Raw genomic sequence first — 16,388 nt, 5'->3', positions numbered from 1 at the left:
TGGCCTAGAGGGCATGTTGATGGCATCCTGCCCTCATACACCCCGACCACACATGCCATTGGTAGGAATGTGGCTCTTTACCACTAAAGCCTACTGGAATTTCACACCTCCAATGTTATGGGGTTTTTTTCTCCTTCTCCCCGCCCCCCACCCCACCCCATTGCTGAAAGCCATCTCTCTCATGCTCCCTTGTGCATTTCGCATTGGCCTCTGTTTTCTTTTTAATATTCCTTTTGAGTTGTTGTTGTTTATTTCTCCCATTGCTGTTCAAGTCAGTGAGTTTGGCGTGCAGCCATGGGAGAAATGACGTTGCTTGGCTTGCTTCAAGTATGAATGAGGCTTTGTGAGTACATCACTCGTGTTAGTGTCGCTTTGTCCAGCAGACCACACACAAAGAGCCACTGACCCCCTACAGTCTGCACCGTTCTGCAGCTCCACCTGCTTATAATACAAGCATAACACATACAGTGATACCTCAAATGACAAGTCTCACCAAATCAATGAGCGGTATGCAGCCGAATCTTCAACATTTGATATACTGTGTTTGTACTATTTTTAATTAAACATTTAGTTCTTTTTTTCTTTCTTTTTCTTTTCTTTTCTTTACTTGACACAGTATCCCAACTTTTTAGGAAACTTAGCTGCAGTAAGCAGTATTTTAAGACCAAACCAATGCTTTCACGCTATGTTGCTTGAGTTGCTTCTGAAAGAAACATGTCATTACTCGACAACAGCCACACACGGTGGTAGTTGTTCTTTAGAGGTGCAATTTTCCATAGCAAATGCTGCAGGTCGTCAGACAACTGTAGCCTCACTTTTCCAAAACAAATTCAGTTGGTGTGTGGAGAGGGGGGGGAAGTAAGATGTAAACAATAAATCCTGTTTTGTTTTGTTGAGACTTAGACTCTTAGTCCTTATTCACTGAGTTTAAAAACATGAAGTGTTTTTGTTTTGAGAAGGTTGATGACAGGTCATATTGCTGGATTTCAAAATATTGTCATATTTCTTCAAACCCCAACCACAATCAAGCATTATTAACCAAACATCCTTACTTTTGGATGATTCTTTTTTATATAGCTGCAGGTTGGGTAACACTGTGTAATCCCCTCATCTCCAACCGCTCGCAGAGGATGGCCGCCCCTCCCTGAGCCTGGTTCAGCTGGAGGTTTCTTCCTGTTAAAAGGGAGTTTTTCTTTCCCACTGTTGCCAAAGGGCTTGCTCATAGGGGGTCATGATTGTTGGGCTTTTCTCTGTTTGCTTTGTATTATCGAAGGGTCTTTCCCTTACAATATAGAGTGCTTTGAGGCAACTGTTGTTGTGATTTGGTGCTATATAAATAACAAAATTGAAAATTGAATAATATGGTCCACAACTAACAGTGTGAGTCACCTATATTTAAATAGACTTTCGATGCATTTTATTTTAAATTGCAAATTAATTATATTTACTTACAAATACTTAAAAATATGTACACTAGAGTAAGAGGGTAACGAATCAGGTGTGTGCAAGAAACAAAAAATAATTATACTATAATTAGTTTTCATAATTTGTATGTAATGTATAAGTAATTTCATATAGTACATGAGTAATATAGAATGTTGCCTAAGTTTAGGTATTTTACAGGCAAGGACACAGAAATGATACAAGTACTGTGCAATTTCATCCTAATTTTGAAGGAAAATAAATATTATCCCATTTCACATGTTAATACAATGTGCATTTTGGCTTGCAGGCTGTATTATGGCATTAATTTTTTTAACATCTTCATAAACTATTCATTCTGTGATGTGTATGATGGATGTCTTATTGCATTTCTGCAAAATTACCCAAAAGTAACGTAGTACTTAAAATTACTTGCAGTATCTTTTCCTGTAAAGCACCCAGAGGTTATGCACTATGTAAAATTACTTACACATTACTTACAATTAATTATGTACTGCCTAAATTTACTTACAGTATTATTATTTCTGTGTATCTACCTTTAACTATTTGTAGGTGAATATCATTAAATTGTAATTTTGAATAAAATTCATTGAAATTTCATTTAATTACAGGGGAGTTATGTCACAGTTGCAGACTGTATTATAAAGTGTTACCAACTCTGTAATGACAGCATAGAGTGAAGAAGGTGCCAGACTTCCTCTAAAACTATGAAACTGCTAGGCAACAGAGTATGTTTATAATTTAAAACATATATCTGTCCATATCCCGTTTGTGTATCTGTGTGTGTACCTGCGCAGGCCTGTGTACGTTTCTGCAGTGCGTCCACAGTCTAAACACATTGTGGTTATGATCGACCACGGAGCCTCCATAACTGACACCCAGCTTCAGATCGCCAAGGACTCAGCGCTTGTTATCCTGAATGCCATAGATGAGCATGACAAGGTTTGTGAAAGGGGACGCTTTTCTTCATTATCAGGCATCTGTATTTACATCTCTTATCATTCTTGGTTTGATGGCCCTTTTGCTCCTTCCCAGATCTCCGTACTTTCGGTGGCAGAGACCGTTCGCTCCTGCTCTCTAGACCAGTGTTACAAAAGTCTGCTGTCTCCAGCCACCAGCGAGACGAAAAGGAAGATGAGCACCTTTGTGTCGAACGTCAAGGCGTCTGATGGAGCCACGCAGCATGCAGCTGGCTTCGAGAAGGCCTTCCAGCTGCTTCGAAACACCACCAGTCACAACAAACAGAGCAGTAAGTCTCAGATAAGAAGACACTAATGTAGATTTAGCATGTTTTCATCACTGAGTTTGATAGTAGCAAACGTGCGTTTGTGTATCAGCCACAGACATGGTGATCATTTACCTGTCATCTGGCGTCACGTCTCGAGAATCATCGGAGCTGGTGAAGAGAGCCACGCTCAGTGTGATCCGGCAGGAGAACCGGCACCTCAACAACTCTGTCATGATCCTCACGTACGCTCTCATGAATGGTGGGTGAAAACTTTATTATTTTTCACCTGAATGTTTACATTTAATTTAGTCAGGTTTTCTGTTATAAGGAACTATTCGACACAGTTAATGAAATTCAGTTTTTCTATTTACCGTACCTCTGGACGTGTATTTTTTTTCTCTACACTTCTTGATCTGGTGCTTCATTCCTTTTGGCTCTGCTGGGACTGAAGGTTAGAGAGGTGCTTTTAAAACCTCAAAGGCTTTTTGTTTTCTGTGTTTGTGCCTGCCTGTGCAGTAAGTACGCTTCCTTTTCCTCTAAATTTGTCCTTGTCCTTCCATCTGCCTCCTAATTCCCGTCTCCCTCTGCATCACACGTACACCCGTGTCTGCTGCGCTTGCTTTAGTCCACCATTAATACAAATTATTTTTGCATCGAGAAATGGAAATGAGGTACATCTAAGAGCAGAGAGAGTGAGACTTCAAAGAGCGTGCTGCTCACCCTCTGTGTGACTGACAGAGGACCTTGGCTCTTTAAAGGGAGATGATGAAAAGGATGCAGAAATCTATCCTCCTCTGAGTTTATTAGCATTGCATATTCAGAAAAAACATTTGTATTGTTGCTGATGCTGCTGCACACAGCTGAAAGGCCTGCTGTGGGAGTCTGATTCCCTGCATCCCCTGCCAAATGTGAAGTGCTGATTGTTCAAGGAGATCAGCAGTCTCCTGTGTTTGTCTCTGTTGTCCACCTCTGTTACCAAAACAATGTCTGATACTCTGTCCAAAACACTGTCTTGTCAGCTAGAATATGGTTTCGAATCTCCACTGGACATGTTGATGCTATCTAACAGTTGCACTATTTAAAAATAAACCGCTCGCCATATTTTCTGATCGGGGGGGGGGGGGGGAAGTAAACCTTAGTCATGCAAAACAGAGAATACACTTCTTTTTCTTCTTTACTAACCAACTAATACACTGATATATGAGATATTTTTAGCCATTACCTGATTTTAGACCCACAAGTGAGTTCACAGTACAGTACCATGCAAGTCTTGAGTCACCCCTCATTTGTTTGTTTTGCTGTGAAAACCAGTTCATTGACACGTGCAAACATACATGAAAATACATCATATAATCATTTATTATTGTTCTATTCCTGAGAAGTACTCTTCAGGAGAAGTTCTCCAGGCTTTTTGAAGGACATTTATTGCTCTTTGGAGTCTGGAGAGGCCAACCCATGACTGATTACTGATATTACTATTACTGGTTCCATTCTTTTTTTTTTCTTTTTTTTTCTATCCCAGTATGCTTTTATTGCTGTTATGGATCATTGTCATACTAAAAAAATGAAGCCATTCCCATTCAGATGCTTTCCATATGATATGACAGTTCTTGAGTTGTAGTCAGGAGTCACTTTGCTCTTCAAAAGTATTATTTTATGCTTGTCAAAATGTGGTATCTTTGGCATTTAAAAAAAACAAAACAAGGGAATCTGGCCTGGAAACCTACTGGAACTATTGGTCAAGATAACTTTCAAAGGATTATTACAAGAAACCAAGCTATAAAGAAATGGGAACTGAGGGGGACATTACTGTTGCACATTAGTGTTGATTTCACAGAATTATCTTGCAGTAAACTCAATTTCTTCTAATATTAGGCTGTTTAAAGGTACTCTTGGTAGTGGTAGAAACATAAAGGAGCATTGATTTTGCAAGTTGGTATATGGTGCACATCTACCATTTCATTTTTTTTTTCTCGTGCAGGCCTGTGTCAGATTGAATGAAAAAGCTTGTTAATGTCAGGTCATAGCAGTCACACCAAACAAAGGAGGTGAAAAGAATGATGGATTGCAAACATTTTTCCCTCACAGGTTAAAGTGAACAGATACAAGTGGATAAAAAATCCACTCTGGTTGAAACTGCCACCCGTGGCTGCATTGGCTCCCTTGTCAGGCCCAGTGTAATGATCACAGGAGCAGAGCCCTGGCATTAAAAAGGAATTCTGCTGTAATCCATTCAGCGATTGGATACTTGCTCTATCCTTCCCAATAGGTTGTCAGATGCCAAATGTTCCATGTCACAGCTGTCAGGGCCAGCCACAGTTATTCGTCCTCGTCTAAATGACCTTATGAGGCTTGGAAAGATGGTCTGAAGTGTGCATTAAGGTCTCAATTGTATATTTTCTTTAAAGCGATGAGGGATTCGTTTATGTCACAATCTCTGAGCTTGACAGATGACAGCTGGGCTTGGCAGATGCATGGGACTGTACAGGTAAAAGCTTATAGAGATCATGATGCAGGATCACAAGTTGGGGCTCGCTGGTGATGGCAAATCAGTTTGAAATTTTGATGGCAGTGTTAGTTATGATCCAGATGACGCAAGCTCATTGCTGATGACCAGAAGATTCATTGCGCTAAAAATTGAACTTGAAATTGTTTTGAATTAACTGACCGTTTGGTGGAAAGGATGTGACTTCTTCTCCTACTCCTTCAAGGAATTGTCTTGTTGCTCGTAGGGACATGAAGAAGAGTGGGTTGCCTTTTTATAATAGGAATTTGAGTCATGCACTCTTTAGTGAAGAACTATTTACTCTTTTTAGCTCCGCTTCAACCACTCCCTGCTCTTTTGATTTGCACAATTACCCTGTCCAACAGTCCTGTAGCCAAACCATCTGCTATGGATTTGTTCCTAATATCCCTGCTTGATTAAATCAAACAAATTCCTTCATCGAGTCTACTCTTTTTTTTTTTACGCTCATATTCTACACCGCTCCCTCCTCTTGCAGAGGGAATTACAGGCCTGAAGGAGCTGGCCTTCCTGAGGGACCTCGCCGAGCAGAACTCATTGAAGTACGGCGTTGACCGAACATCTGACCGAGACCGCTCGTCTGGGTCAGCAGGAGCTTCAGTAATGCCGGTGGTGAAGGGCAGCATGATGGTGCTGAACCAACTGAGCAACCTGGAAACGACAGTGGGGCGTTTTTACATCAATCTGCCCAATCGCATGATTGACCTGGCTCGCTTCAGCCTACCCTACACCGACCCGATGGGAGATGGTGAGTAGTGTGGCCCGAACTGCACCAAAGGAAACTTCATACTGAACTGATGCTGAACCACAACTGGCAGCCATTGCTTTGTCAACCCTCATGGTAGTGGTAAATAAGTAAATAAGGCAAAAAAAGGAACACGTCATTATATGGGCACACACTATTGCAACAAAATTAATATGACAGTGCAGTGAGTAAATATAATTAAAAGATAAATGCATTGTGCGGATTATTACAAAATCCCTGCATTGTGATACCATACTTATCACGAGGAAGTAATATCATGTTGAGTTACTCTAATTCCTGATTAGCTTTGAAATCCTCACATTTAGGTCAGTTGAGACCTTTTTGACGGCATCAACACCACATTTAATCTTTTATTAGCCTCAACTTCTCAAAATGTAAAACAGTCCAGCCACCACTTTAATCACACTCTAGATTTTGTTCTGTCATATGGCATATTTAAATGTGCAATAATGGATTAAAAAGCAGTGGGTAAAAAATGCAAATGCAGTAGATGTCTTTCTGTAAGTGCTATAACTAAGTTTAAGTTGTTATCCAATTCAGTGCCGTGTGCCAATACAGTGCCGAGCAGCTAGCTAAACTCTACAGACGTTGATCATCTTGTATTATTGTACGCTCTGTATTATTTAATGTTATTTACTATATAAAGTACAATATAAAGCGCCTTGAGGCAGCTGTGATTTGACACACTATATAAATGATAAGTGGACTGGTTCTTATACAGAGCTTTTCTGCTCTCCTGGAGGACTTTATAGGTGCTTTATACAACACGCCTCATTCACCTATTTACACCCATTCATAAAAGCGCTTAGTGTGGTAAGCTTAAACCTGAAGTGAACCTTACATAGTTGCCTGTACTTTCCACAGGGTTTATTATGACTGTGAGCCGGCCGTGTTATTTTGGTAACCAGCTCCTGGGAGTGGTTGGGGTGGATGTGAACTTGGCGTACATCTTGGAGGATGTTACATACTATCAAGACTCGCTCGCGTCATACACCTTCCTTATTGACAACAAAGGTGAGTCACACAGAGGTGGTAATCAGCTTAGTGCAAACCTTTTCATCAGAAACCAGTCTCTTTCTGTCACTCTCTCACTCACTCACTCACTCACTCACTCACTCACTCACACACACACACACACACACACACACACACACACACACACACACACACACACACACGTGTCTTTTCATGATCGCAGAAGAATCGGCAGGATTACCTACAGCCAGACTTTTTTGTTGTGGTCCGCCTCAAATCTCTTCTCGACTCGTTTTCTCTTCGTGTGCAGTAATAACAGTTTTCCCAGGTAGTGCTAAACGCAGCGGAGCAAATCCAAGTGTCACATTGCCACTTTTGCTTGGCCTCGCCTGCACAGCAAATATCAATCAGGAAACTAGTCAGTTTTTTAAATAAGCACACTTTGTTGTTTATTTGCTTCTAAATGGAATTACACTTCATTTTGTGTCTCAGCTTCCTCCACAGGCATTACGCTTTATTAGGCTAGCTGGCGTCTTGTAGGTAGCACTGGCATTCCTTTGGCATTTCACTTTGTCGAACCATGCCTCAGTGGATTGCCACGCCACATTACAAATAGCGCTCATGTCCGGTCTTGGTTTGTCTTTGCCTCGGCTGAGGGGGTTCTGACTCAATTACTGGTGCTGTGAAATGGCTAGGTTGTGCTCTGTGGGCCTGGACAGAAATGACATTTAACAGTCACCGTTTTGCTAGATGGCAAAATGGCATTAGAAGTGATACCTTTTACTTACACCAAGGAATATTTGATGAAGAGTTTGTCTTCCTGACAAGCTGAAAACATGAAGAATAAAAATCAGGCTTTAGAAAAATTTGTTTTTAATATGTTTTAAATATGTTGGTGGCAATAAATAAATAACATGAATATGCCCAAGTACAACTGAATTTAACCTAAACTCTTAACCTATAGAAGTGGGTGTGGAGGCACTTTTATTAGAAATAAAAATAGCTTAAGTGTTGTTTTTTGTGTGGTTTTTTTGTTTGTTTTTTTGCTTCAGGAGCTTAAAAAGAGTAAGTCGTAGGCAGAGTAATAATTCGAGAGAGCTGAGGGAAAGCATGTGAACATGTTCAGCATATTTCTTACTATTACTATTAATTAGCTAGCAATAATTAGCTTTTTGGCAGTTCTGGGAATTGAGTGCTTTTCAGTGAGTCTCTTTTTTGCCCCCCTCATCTAAAATGTCTGTTATTGTAATAAATATGCCATCAAATTACAAGTTATTACTGTGCCGTGGTTATTAGTGCTCCAACTCTGTAAACGCTGACAAATGAGTCCCATTAAAGTTATTAGCTGGCATTCAAATCATCTGCTGCCAATTAGAGTTTAGGTAAATATGTTTAAAGTAAACATGCAGCTGACAAAAAGCTCCAGGAGTACAGAGCTGAAAACAGATTAGTACATTTAAAATATTGCTACACGTTCTCATATGGGAGAATGTGTTTACCAGTATACAAGTCTGCTTCTAAAATGGATTTAATAGAAGTGCGTATATACTGTATGCACTGTAGTTGTCGCAGTGCACAATTGTGAATCTTAAAATTACGCACTGCACTCTCTTTCAGTAAATATACAATACTCACAAACACAAAACTCCAAGATTTTGTTTTTTTAGGCCTTTCGCACCAGCACATATAAAACGGCTTATTGTCTCTCCCAGAATGATTACAGCTTCTTAAGAGCCGTTTATCACAGTACCACAAAGTACTGTTTGCCACTAGGGCAATTTTCAAGGCTAGATGCTGTAATTTTGCACAAGGGAAATTTAAGATGTTGGTAAAGGCTGTGCTTCAAGTTTTAAAGTGTGACAAGTAACTAAAGACGTCTCCTTCTCCTAACCAGCAGAAATGATCCTTTCCTAACTTTAAAGTCTTGGATTGTTCCTCTATTAAGCCTCGGAGGAGGTGGCCTTACTATAGTTTACTTGATATCATAATTTATTTATTCAGAGTGTATTTACTTTATAAATGGAAACAAGTTTCCAGATTCACCTGGAATCCCAAACTGTAGCATTTTTACTGGTTTATAAATATCAGGGGCACAGGCGAGGACTTCAGTCTTCCTGGCATTTAATAGCCTTTTATAAATCATGTTTCCCTCATGCATTGACAGCTAAATACCAGTGTTAATGTTGACAGCAAACTTTTGACTAAAATGTCATTTAGTTTAGTCATAATTTAGACATCAAAATTCTTTTAATTCTAGTTGAGGTTTGACGTGTTTTTACCTGTGAAAGTTGTACCACACGGTTTGCAAAGCATCTTATTTTCCTTGACATCAAATGCAAAATGTGTCCATATGTGGACTTTTCTCTTTCTCTCAAGCGTTCACATTTTGTCACATTTTCATGAGAAACTGGGAGCATGGGAGTGTCCCCTTCACCCAGTCCGTTTGTCAGCATCTGATTAAATTATGTGCGTCTGACCTTGCTGCAGAAAGAGATAACTTCTGATTGGCTCGCATCCAAACCTGTCCTGCCTCTTTACACAGCTTAATTAATTCTGATTGGATCTCGTCGCTCCAGAACATTTTCATCTAGATTTTATTCCTTGAAGACCGTGTCAGTCCATTGCGTCATCGTTTTTGTGCTCGTGCATGAGTTTTTATTTAGCTGTCGTCTTGTTTTCATCAGGAGAAAATTGGTTGTTGACGACATCTGTGATAAAAATTATTAGTCAAGGAAATTAACATAGCTACTTCCAGGAAGGCCGCATCTTTAGAATCAACCCTGGTTTGATCCCTGCTGTAAAGTCTAAGCATCCATTGTTTTGTGAAATGGAAAGAAAATCTAGGCTATGATTTGCACATTAATTTGGCAAAAAGTATGACTTAACGCTGAGTAATAACAGTATCGTTACTAACGCTGCAGTATTTATTTCTAATTATATATTCAGATCCTGCTTTACTGTGTTGGTTTGTGCTTTTGTGTAATGTAACTGCAAACTGGTTGTTTAATTTCTCAGGCTACACCCTCATGCACCCCTCTCTGACACGGCCCTACCTGATGACAGAGCCTCCTCTGCACACAGATATTATCCATTATGAGAACATCCCAGGGTTCCCTGCCGTCCGGCAGAACATCCTCAGGTAAGAAAGGACAATTGCATGAATTTAAAAACAAAACAAAGCCATGGGTGGATAGATATGCACTATACTATGTGGCTTTTTGTTTTTGCAGTCTCCCTTTGGGCAGTCAGATCATTGAAGTGCCCCTTAACTCCTCTCTGTCCTGGCACACCAACCGTCTCAGGGATAACAGCAAGGATGCATACAATGTCAGCTATGCCTGGAAACTGGTAGGTTCCCCAAAGGATAAGGTAAAAAAACGCTAAACAAATGCCCCCTGGTCACTGGTGACATTTAGTTTCCACAATAAACTTCAGCTCACTCGTTTACATCTGCAACCACACACCCAAAAAAAAGACGTGTTTATGTTTAAATGCTATTTCATCCAAATATAGAAGAAGTCTTGTTATTTTTCAGACCCTTTCATTTTACTCTCTGTGTATATTCGAACCTTGCCAGAGGGGAAAGAAATATGTAAATGCAACATTGAACAAGAGGATAGTACTTTCAGAGCAATGGCAGTAGGACAGAGTGAGTGTAGGCAAAATGATTGTGCCTCCCAAAAGGGAAGCTTACACAGTCAGTCAGTGCTCTGGGCCAATGAGCCATTATTATGGTTGGTGCACTGAAGATTTCATTTACTTTCTCCCCGTCTCTCCCGTTGTGGTCCAAAGCTCTTTATCATTCTCATTGTGTTAAAGCAGCATAGAAATTATGCTCCCAGCCTTTATGTCTTCACCAAACCTCCACCGGCCCCACCTTAAACGAGCTCGTCTGAATGAAACCAAGAGCTCTCAGAAACTGTTTAGATTAGATTAGATTAGATTAGATAGAACTTTATTAATCCCTCGGGTGGGTTCCTCTGGGAAATTCGTTTGTCCCCTCGGATCCACGTTTCCCACAAGGCCCTTAAGTGTCATGTTAAAAGAACAGATGGGGAACTGCACAGCAATAATATCATGCCTCACGCGAGTCTTTTTGCCTTTTGACATGTCAATTTGTTTATTATTATTTTTTTGGCAGGAGCAGAAATATCACACTTAATTTTAGACATTTCACTTTAGGCTTTTTAAAAAGGTTTTGACATTTATTTATTTTTCTTCAGGCATTAGAGCTCCAACACGTCACCTTTGCCATGAGTTTGGCAGCAGTCTCCATTTTTTTCTAAACGAGCTTTCCAGAGGCAGAAAAAAGGAAAACAGAAAATATTTTTTTAATATATTTATTTTTGTCTCTTCCCTCCAAACAATCTGTTTTTTGCTGTGCAAATAATATGTCCACGAGGGCCCCTTTTTGGATTGTATCATTATTCATGTTTGCTCTAATTTGAATCATAAATCTCCTGGGTGGTTCTGAAAACTGTCTACTGTACATTTGAGTGTGCTGCATCATTTATTTGGGAGGGAGGGGAGGGGATCATGAGAGCAGGCTTAGCCTTGTGTGGGATTCCTTTAGAGCCGGTTGCTAAAGCGGGCGCATTTGTTTGTGTGCTGCCCATAAATCTCTGGCAGTGGCAACTGATGGGAAACACAGAAAACAGAGCTGGTATATATGGGTGCTGTCAGAATCTCAACCACTGCTAGACTTCAGTCTATTAAAGATGTGACACCATATTCCCTTTGGTCAGCTCACGAGGCCACAAAAGACGAGCGTCGGATATTATGTCCGATTCGAGAAAGTGCAGTGAGTACATCCTTCTCTCTGCAGTCTGTGGCATTGTTTGGAGCTTGGAGCATCAAATACTCCGGATTTTCCTTTCAGCCCCATGAAAAACAACAGTGAATGGATCATCTTAAGTGCAATCAGGCATTCATTTTTTTGCCCACTCTTACCAACACATTAGTGAGCACTTGTTGCACAGTTTAACAAAAATAAGCACTTCCAGTTAGTATTAATTTTAATTAAAGGCTGACAGTAGTAGCAGACACATTTCCTATTTACTCCTATTTATTTAGTACTTATTAAAACTGCATTGCTTTAAACTTCATATTTGGGAACAATGACAATTTAATTCTTGGGCGGGATGAAGAAGCTTAGGACTGAAAGCCAGAGAAAGCTTAGGGAAGTTTGAAAATATGATTTTAAAAGAATTATTTGGAATACTGTTGCCTTAATCTGTTTTTTTTTTCTAATTTAAAGTTAAGCTCCCTTCTCTCCTTGGCTTGTTCTCTAGGTTCAGGACACGTCGTTCATCCTGTGCATTGTGTACATTCAGCCCGAGATTCCAGTGAAGCAGCTGAAAAACCTGAACACAGCTCCCAGCTCCAAGCTGCTTTATCATCGTTTGGACCTGTTGGGTCAGCCCAGCTCCTGTCTGCACTTTAAACAGCTTGCCACTGTTGGTAGGAAGAGCACAGAGCTGGACTAATGTGATAATTCAAGTAAAAACACTGATTATCATCTCTGATTGTCCCTCTTTCTGTTTCTTTCTCAGAGTCCCCAACTGTGATGTTGGCAGCTGGTAGTTTTTCTTCACCCTATGAGCATCTCAGTCAGCCAGAAACAAAGCGTATGGTGGAGCACTACACTGCCTACCTGAGTGATAACACCAGGCTCATAGCCAACCCAGGCCTCAAGGTACCTGAGGACAAAAAGCCTGAGAACACACAGACAGTTCATACTGAAGGACGGACTGAATGTCATTTACCGCTGTGTCTGTGAAGGTTCTCAGTCGGTCATTTACTGTTACAAACAGCCAGCCTTGCAGTCGAGTGACACGCATTCACAAAGTGCCATACCTGCCAGTACGCACACTCTTAAACATATTGTCAGGCTTCTTACACTGGGACTATAACTAAAACATGTAAATCGATGTGCTGCATCTTTAAAACAGGGGACAAAACTCCCGCATGGATTTTGGCATTCTGTGTGCATTCCTGTCCTGGGGGGAGTTTGAGTTTGAACTCCCAGGCCCCAGTCCCAACGCTGATTCCCAGGCTAGTCTTAAAGACCCCCTCCAGTGACCTCATCACCCCTTTCAAACTTAGAAGCTTGTCTGAAAGTGGGATGTGATTTTTCAGGGCTTCAGGCCTAATCAAGTTGCATTAATCACTAAATGGTGGTTTTCTAAGCTTTGTTCTGGCCTTGTGACCACTATTCTAACACTCCTGAGCAGAGATGGGATGAATATTTTCAGGTTTAGGCACATCATAGGAGGGTGCCTTTAAAATTAGCTGTAGTTCTGTTTTCCTTATGGGCTGACTGAAATCCAAATTGCCAAGAGTTTTTATTCACTTTGCATTCAAGACGAACCCAAATGAAATTTTCACCAGTCCAGCACTTTTTCCTCCTCTCCTTGCCTGCCCCTCACTGTCCATCTCTCTCTTCCTTTATACTTTCCTCTCTATAGTCCTCTGTCAGGAACGAGGTTATGGCAACTAGTCATGTTACGGATGAGTGGATGACACTAATGGAAATGAGTAGCCTCAACTGCTACATTGTGCGCCGTTACATAGCAACGCCCAGTGGGGTGCTCCGGATTTACCCAGGATCTCTGATGGACAAAGCCTTCGACCCAACCCGCAGACAATGGTGAGGGTTACTTTGGAGGGTGTGAAGAGGAGGAGAAAAGAGCTTAAGGCATGTGTGTGCATGTGTTTTTAGGGAGCAGAAAGGAAGTATGAGATAGAAGTTTGTGTGTGTGTGTGTGTGTGTGTGTGTGTGTGTGTGTGTGTGTGTGTGTGTGTGTGTGTCAGATAATGTTTTCCAATATTAATAAGCCTAGTACGTTTACAAAATGTAAAATTTTAGGGTTTTTTTTCATTATTGAAACATTAAAGTAAGATCTATGAAAAAAAAGGTCAAGTGTTTTCTTTTCCCCAAATCAGGCCATTTATGTATCAGACTGTACATAAAAGATGGACATTCCCTGTGTTGATGTCCTTGTTTTTTGTTTTTTTTGTTTGGATTTTCTTTTTGAAGTCTTGAGTATTGTCTTTTCGTGTCTTAACCTTTTTTGTTTTTTATTCAGTTAGTTTGGACATTGAAAGATTAGGTTTTGCTATTAGAAAGGTGCATTTCCTGTCAACAGTGATGTTAATTGGTTCTCCATTAGTGAAAAACAGGCCTAAAACAAAATGTACTTGCTTGCATCTGACTGAGAGACCAAAGAGACTGCAAATGTCTCTCCCAGCTCCCAGATGATGTAAGTTTAGGGATTCTGAAGCTATTTGAATCTCACAATCACTGCAGCAGATCTTGTGTTGATGACTTTTCCCCTTAGAACCCATAAGAACAGTGTTTCCTGTAGCATTTCCTTCAATGGCCACAGTTGAGTTGAGTTATCGTTGGGAACTGCAAAAGAATCACTTCATGTTGTATCCCAATGACTGTGTGCTGTTTTGCGTAGGTACCAGCATGCTGTGGCTAACCCTGGCCTCATCACCTTCACGGGGCCGTACCTGGATGTGGGCGGGGCCGGATACGTTGTCACAATCAGCCACACCATCCATGCCTCCAGGTGGGAGCACTGGTTATGTTTGGGGTTTTTTTGTTTGTTTGTTTGTTTTTTTTCAGGGGTGTGGTTGGGTGGGGGGTTAAACGCAGAATGTGTTATATTTTACTGCACCAGAGCAAAAGTCAAGTAAAAATTGCCAGCTCTTTTTATTAGATATTGGAGGGCAGACTCACTGTTGGTATGAGTCAGAACAATCATTGTGGGCAGCTAGGCTCTCGGCCCAGAAGTCAGCTTAGCCAGACTGCACTATCTCTGAAGGCAGGAAGTAATCTGAGGGAAACTTAAGGAGCCCATTGACCATTCTGTGCTATAGGGTTGTTTTCCAAGCGAGATGACATCCTGTAACCAAATGGTCTGGGCTTAGTCACAATTGTCTTCAAGTGTCTTTTCTTTCAGAGTGCCCTCAGCCAAGTCAGCATAGTGCAACCAACTTCCGGTGGTACAAAAAAAGGAAAAGCCAAATAATATATCGAGTGTTCCACCATTTCTTTTGGCCAGTTATCACAGAACTGACTGCAGAATATTTTGTAGAATCAGGCCTAGGCTTAGAGACTTCAAAGGGCTGCAGCGGTGGTTGAACTCAAAGTATTTGTTTCGAGTTCAGTGAGCTTCAAATGCAAATCACCGCGATAGCCACAGTGCCGCTTGCAGCAGTAAAAGAGCTGTTTACCACAGTCCGTGCATACACAAACATTCCTCGTCAGTGTGTGCGAGATAAGGCCGGATTAGTGCTGTTGTACTCTCGCCTCAGTAAGCATAATATACAGTCTACAGTAAACACTGATTTCAGGAGATCAAGCAGTGCGTTATGTTTTTTTCTTGTTTTGTGTGTTTAAAAGGTCTATAGAAAAGTAGGGATCCTTAGTAGGAAGCCAAGTATCCTGAAGACGGACTTTTTCCAGATTTTGTTTTCCCTTTCCACAGAATTTCAAACCCCACTAAATGCCTTTTTTCTCTGTGTATTTTTGTCTATTCGTAGCTCTCAAATGGCACCTGGCTACGCTGTTGCAGTGATGGGTATAGACTTCACCCTTCGCTACTTCTACAAGGTCCTCCTGGACCTGGTGCCCATCTGCAACCAGGACAAAGGCAATAAGATCAGGTAAAAAGAGGATGGATTGTGCGGCTCCCTTCTTTTCTCTTCTCTATGCAAGTTTTTCCTTTCTCTTTTCAGTGTCAGTTTCTGTGTGAGGGAGCTAAATTTCTGTTCGGCTGAGCAAGAATTAAACTCGCCGGCTGTGCGTGAAGAATAAAGAAAGCCAGAGGAAGACATAAGCTGATTATCACAACATTCCTGCTGGAGTTGTAGTGTTGCTCCTGCCTCTGTTCTACATACTTTCCCCAGCTTTTATGTCTGTTCTTTTCTTCATCTATCTTCTTCCACACCTGCCTCCCCCACCAACCCTCACTTCTTCGTTCTGTCTTTCTCCACTTTCTCTTGCTTCTTCTGTCATGCTCACTCTGTTGGTGTTTATGGGTCATAAAAAACAGGATCAGCCCCTGGAACCAAGAGGGCATGATTTGGAAAAACACACAAGGGACAGTGGGGAGAAGAACAGAGCTGTGTTATATAGACTAGGAATACAATATAGAAATAGCAATTAAATGTTCTGAAGGAAAACCTCAGTAATGGCAATGTTCTGACGAAGTACCGACTAAATTGATGAATTCATTAAGTTGATCCTGACTGCCAGTTTTATTCATTTTTATTTTAGGTGCTTCATAATGGAGGACAGAGGGTACCTGGTTGCTCACCCGACTCTCATTGACCCCAAAGGTCATGCCCCAGCAGAGCAACAGCACATCACACACAAGGTAAATGCACAAACACAAGTTAACATGGAAATAGGAGTGGATAGAAACCTTTAGGAGTATGAT

The 16,388-nt window shown here is 40.9% G+C and overlaps 1 protein-coding gene and 1 long non-coding RNA gene across 2 annotated transcripts in view; one reads left to right on the top strand and one right to left on the bottom strand.

Annotated features, from left to right (window-relative positions):
- The window catches only part of cachd1 (cache domain containing 1), a 106,937-nt gene that overhangs the window by 69,293 nt on the left and 21,256 nt on the right, over positions 1–16,388 (top strand). The window contains exons 6-18 of the mRNA XM_086268200.1: positions 2,241–2,385; positions 2,479–2,692; positions 2,781–2,930; positions 5,674–5,943; positions 6,826–6,975; positions 9,952–10,075; positions 10,167–10,284; positions 12,228–12,396; positions 12,489–12,631; positions 13,404–13,585; positions 14,403–14,513; positions 15,490–15,612; positions 16,226–16,325. Of these exons, the coding sequence (XP_086124326.1) occupies positions 2,241–2,385; positions 2,479–2,692; positions 2,781–2,930; positions 5,674–5,943; positions 6,826–6,975; positions 9,952–10,075; positions 10,167–10,284; positions 12,228–12,396; positions 12,489–12,631; positions 13,404–13,585; positions 14,403–14,513; positions 15,490–15,612; positions 16,226–16,325 (1,999 nt within the window). The remainder of the gene's footprint in view (positions 1–2,240; positions 2,386–2,478; positions 2,693–2,780; positions 2,931–5,673; positions 5,944–6,825; positions 6,976–9,951; positions 10,076–10,166; positions 10,285–12,227; positions 12,397–12,488; positions 12,632–13,403; positions 13,586–14,402; positions 14,514–15,489; positions 15,613–16,225; positions 16,326–16,388) is intronic.
- Positions 2,380–3,192, bottom strand: LOC147309561 (uncharacterized). The gene is made up of 3 exons (XR_015125596.1): positions 3,048–3,192; positions 2,804–2,957; positions 2,380–2,655 (listed from the first exon to the last, which is right to left on the bottom strand). It is a non-coding gene; the product is annotated as an uncharacterized LOC147309561 (long non-coding RNA).

This window comes from Aulonocara sp. 'chitande type north' Nkhata Bay, linkage group LG17, assembly GCF_057382095.1.
Source record: "Aulonocara sp. 'chitande type north' Nkhata Bay isolate Kocher_YH1m ecotype deep benthic linkage group LG17, A_spYH_male_GT1.1, whole genome shotgun sequence".
Taxonomy (NCBI): domain Eukaryota; kingdom Metazoa; phylum Chordata; class Actinopteri; order Cichliformes; family Cichlidae; genus Aulonocara; species Aulonocara sp. 'chitande type north' Nkhata Bay.
The sequence above is the reverse complement of the archived record's forward strand: the minus strand, read 5'-3'. Positions and strand labels throughout refer to the sequence as shown.